Source organism: Anomaloglossus baeobatrachus, chromosome 6, assembly GCF_048569485.1.
Source record: "Anomaloglossus baeobatrachus isolate aAnoBae1 chromosome 6, aAnoBae1.hap1, whole genome shotgun sequence".
Classification (NCBI taxonomy): Eukaryota; Metazoa; Chordata; class Amphibia; order Anura; family Aromobatidae; genus Anomaloglossus; species Anomaloglossus baeobatrachus.
This window is the reverse complement of record NC_134358.1, coordinates 529596836-529601835: the sequence shown is the minus strand read 5'-3', so window position 1 is coordinate 529601835 and position 5000 is coordinate 529596836. Positions and strand designations below refer to the sequence as shown.

Genomic DNA, 5000 nt, shown 5'->3' with positions numbered 1-5000 from the left:
TCCATAACTGCAACTCAAAGGATCCCCTTGGACCACAGCTTGATGCGTAAAAAAGCTCTTAGGGCTACAAAAATTCTAGTGTAGCCTAGGTCTAAGTCATTCTTCAGCCCAATGAGCTATTTTTTTTTTTTTTTTATTGGAAGCATTCTTATATAGCATTATATAATATAGTATCATGATGGCTCAGTGGTTAGCACTACAGTCTTGCAGCGCTGGGGTCCTGGGAAGTCCCACCAAGGACAACATCTGCAAGGAGTTTGTATGTTCTCCCCGTGTTTGCGTGGGTTTCCGCTGGGGTCTCCGGTTTCCTCCCACACACCAAAAACATACAGCTAGGGAATTTAGATTGTGAGCCCCAATAGGGACAGAGTTGCCAATGTATGTAAAGCGCTGCGGAATTAATAGCACTATATAAATGAATATTATTATATTATATAATATTCTTAGTTATATTAGGCAAATCCAGAACAGAAAGTGGCTAAAAAAAAAAAAAAAAAAGGAGCATCATCCTTTGGAAGACCAGGAATGGTTGCCATTGTTATGAGCAGGGAGTAATACCTTTTTCCACCTTGTGGGGAGCTGCAGGGAAAACACTTGCAGCAAATTATAATCATTCATTCTTAAAGGGATTAATCCAGATTTATAAAGAAAAAAGGAATGGGTCATATGTACCTTTCTATACACATTTTCCCCACATTAAGTAAAGTATATAAACATGCCCAAATGTGTAACCTTAGCGGTTGTGATGCCCCCACGTCCAGGCAACAACCCTATGCGCAGCCTACACTACTGGCAGAATACTGGAGAAAAGCACCCAGAGGGCACATAGCGGGGGGTTGCGATAAAACCAATTTTCTACTGATGTGGTAGATGATTAACTCTGCAGCCATAAAGTGTTAAAAGGGAATCTGTCACCAGATTTTTGCCATTAATCTGAGAGCAGTATAATGTAGGGGCAGAGATCCTGATTCCAGCGATGTCACTTACTGGGCTGCTAAGTGTTGTTTTGATAAAAATTGTTTTATCAGCAGCAGATTATCATTACAGGACTACTTGGTGTGCTGCATATTCATCTGCAGCAGAGAAAACATTGATTTTAGCAAAAGCACAGCAAACAGCTCAGTAAGTGACACATCACTGGAATCAGGGTCTCTCTTCACATTATGGTGCTCTCACATGGGAGCGAGCAAAAACCTGGTAACATTCCATTTAAATGGTAAATTCCCCTCTGTTACATCCATACATAATCCTCTTGCGGTGATTGCAGCACGTATGAACACCGAGCACTTATCTGACACATATAGGAGGCGGCGCAGGGAATGTGTAGGCTGAACAATTGAGGCTGACGTGGTAGCACACACTAATCCTACAATACCCTCATAATAAAGCGAGCTCACGACTTGTAAAACACCGGTAAATAACGCACAGCGTGGGCTACAGCGATGAACCTACATAAACATGCTCATCTAAGGGAACACGACCCTTCACCACAATTAGAAGGCTGTCAGCCACATGATCGTTTGGTCGACAGCCATCGCCTCCGCCACCCCCCGATCTCCATATACAGGGACGCTCGGCTGGGAGCCCAATACAAAGCCGCTGCCAATTTCATTTGCAGGCGGTTTACCTTGTGGAGAACAAAAGGATCGGCTGCTGGAAATTCAACATGGCGGATCCATCTCTACCCCGACACCATCTGCCAAGAGGCCTGAATACACAGTCTTGGCGGATCCCACAGCTCATATGCTGCCCTGGATACATGGGCACGTGCATAGGCAAAAACACTGATTTTGAGAAGAGAATGGGGCATTGTAAGGTTGGTAATAAGATTAGGCTGGATGGCCTTTAGCCAGCTACATGCAGGGTGCATAAGCAAGTCACCCCTGGGGTCAGCACCATCTAGGGTGCCCACACCACCGCCCCTATCCAGAGCGCGAGTGCAACCCTTGGACCATAGCCATCCATGGGGCCCATAGAGCCCCCGGGTCAGCGGCATCTAGGATGCCCGTGCCGCTCTTGGACCACTGCCATCTATGGGCCCCATAGCTCCCCCGAGCCAGCGCCATACAGGGCGCCCGTGCTGCCATGGAACCATTGCCATCCATAAGGCCCATAGCTCCCCCAAGCCAGCACCATCTAGGGCGCCCGTGCCTCCCTGGGACCATTGCCATCCATGCTGCCAAAGGTTCTACCAGGGTAATGACCCTTGAGGGTTTACCATGCTATAAAGGTCCTGTATAATCTACTGTGCAACAGAAGCCACATTTATCTAATCTTCCCCATGCTGCTATCCCCCAAGGACAGAGCCACCCATGACGCCAATGCCGCCACCCTCCAGGCCAACGCCATCCATGACGCCCATGCCGCCACCCCCCAAGGCCAGCGCCATCCATGACGCCAATGTCGCCACCCCCCAGGCCAACACCATCCATGACGCCCATGCCGCCACCCCCCAGGCCAACGCCATCCATGCTGCCCATGCCGCCACCCCCCAGGCCAACGCCATCCATGACTCCCATGCCGCCACCCCCCAGGCCAACGCCATCCATGCTGCCCATGCCGCCACCCCCCAGGCCAACGCCATCCATGCTGCCCATGCCGCCACCCCCCAGGCCAACGCCATCCATGCTGCCCATGCCGCCACCCCCCAGGCCAACGCCATCCATGGACTAGTTCCATTCATGAGCCCCATGGCACTACTGGGCCAGCGCCATCCATTGTGCCAAAGGTTCTGTCCTGGTAATGACCCACAATGTTTTACCATGCTATAAGGGCCTAGTATAATCTACCGTGCTACACAAGCCACATTCATCTACTCTTCCTCTGTGCCAAACCCAAATAACTAAAGTCATACCGTCATACCACGTGTGACCTAAGCTCTGCTTCATAAAAACAGTGACAATAGGATTGCTGATCACATCTGTGTGTTGTGTTATTCAATGTATAGCTGTAATATGCTAGCGATGGCTCATACATACACACGGTATACAGTACTCCAGTGACAGCATTGTGGTAACGTGTGATTATTTGACCCAGGCTCGATAATTAAACATACGAGTCATACACTAATTTATGATGCAAGCATACGGCAGATAAGAATCTCCCCAGAAGAAAACAAGGGAAGGGCCCACCGTATACATAATACAGCTCATGTAAATGCAGCCGATTACAACACCCTGCCGTACCAGCTTGCCTTCTGCACATCTAGGCACAATGTTTTTGCATCATCTGGAAGATTTCTACAATATGTCTGACTAACACAGCAAGTCTACACTGGATCTCCTCCAATACGTGGATGCTTATCTGCAATTCGGAAGAAAAGCAAAAAAAAAATACCTAGACTGCGTTGTCATTTTAAGGGGGAATGAAAATACATCAGATCTCTCGAATGTGAATCAGTATTACAAGGAATATTGAGAAATAGGTGGGGGGAAGGGGGGGGGGGGTTCGTCAATTTATTTTCTGGAGGAGAGATACACCTTTTAGGATATTTAGGAATTGAAAAAGATGACAACCCCAGTTCTCTCCTGCTGGTCGCCACCAAAAAAATACATCTTCTGCCGTATGGCACCAGCGGGCAAAGTGCCGGTGTCCTGGTGACAGTGACATTCAATCCTGGCCTAGATTACAGAAATTTATTCAAAACACATCAAGTCTAATTATGTAATGTCATGATATAACTATTAAAGATGACCCCCCAAATGAGGGTAAAAAACCCCAAAACATTTCTTAATGTAAACCTTACCTATGAAGGGTATGGATGCCAATGAATCTCCGGGGGAGTTGGATCCAGATACCTTCTTCTGTTCTATACTTTTTATCTTGACTTCTCTCCGGGCGTCGTTGGGTAACCAGCAGGTCGTGTCAGACACAGATTCCGGCTCATTGACGGCACAGATGTAGGACGGCTGTCGTAGAGGCTGGAGAGCCTGGCCGGCAGATGGAGATTTCTCTCTCAAGATCACGGGATCCACAGAATTAAATTCTGGGCCAGAACTATGAACTTTTGCTGAAGGGCTTTGCCCGTTCTGAACGTCCATGTTGTCGGAGGTAGCTGAGCTATTCGTTACCTGTTGCACAGGTCTGGTGGGAATCGGTGAAGAAGCAGAGACGGGAGATTTGATGACTGAATCCAGATGTAAATTATGAGCGGTCTCCGCCGGGGATGCCTTCTGCACGTTTAATGTCCCAACTCTGCTGATGTGGTTAACTGCTTTTTGGTCTTTGATGATTGCGTCATCGAAGTTTACATTTGGGGAAAACTGTTTAGGTCCATAGGAAGAACTTTTTACAGAATTGGCTTTCACAAGTGGATAGTTGGTTCTTTCGGAAATAGGTGGCCGAGAATGCGAGTATCTGCAAGAGGAACTCTGAAAATTTCTCGTTATTTGTGAGCTTTTATGCTCCGCTGGAACCTTCTGCAAAGGATGTGCTGAACCCAAAACGCGTCGTCTGTTATCTGAACTATATACAATGGGTCCGACAGGGAAGTTTGGGGATCGAAGGGACATGTGAATTGAATGCTGCCTAGATCGATCGTAAATACCCCGCCGGTCATCCTGTTCAGTAAATCCAGTCCATTTATAGTTGTGCTTTATTTCACCATTTGCATCACGAGGATCACCGATATAGTGATCCGTTTTTTTTGTAAGGTAATCGCATGACCCCGATCTATTGCTCCTGGGAACGACAGCTGGTGATGTTAGAGTATCTTGGGAAGCACTACGGGGCCATTCTTTCCAGCCTGTCACAATGAGTGGGTCTTCAAGCCTTTCCTGAGAAACACTCCGTTGCCTGATTTGGGCAGAATGGGGAACCCTATCGTGAGATGTACTACGGCGACGGATCTCTACGGATGAGCGGATGGGGGAAACTTGGCTGTAGTCCGTGTTTTGTGATGCTGCTCTAAGGCTGTCCAGTCTCTCTTGAATGGTTCTGTGGCCATACATCTGCATACGTCTGTTGTCTATGTACTCTCTGTACGTCTTGTAATTTCTCCA

General features: G+C 47.7%; 1 protein-coding gene across 6 annotated transcripts in view; it reads right to left on the bottom strand.

The window, feature by feature from the left end:
* ARHGAP21 (Rho GTPase activating protein 21) overlaps positions 1–5000 on the bottom strand; it is a 197313-nt gene that overhangs the window by 48836 nt on the left and 143477 nt on the right. For all 6 annotated transcript variants that reach the window (XM_075315549.1, XM_075315551.1, XM_075315548.1 and 3 more), the window contains one exon: positions 3746–5000. This exon is cut by the window's right edge and continues 594 nt beyond it. In XM_075315549.1, the coding sequence (XP_075171664.1) occupies positions 3746–5000 (1255 nt within the window). The remainder of the gene's footprint in view (positions 1–3745) is intronic.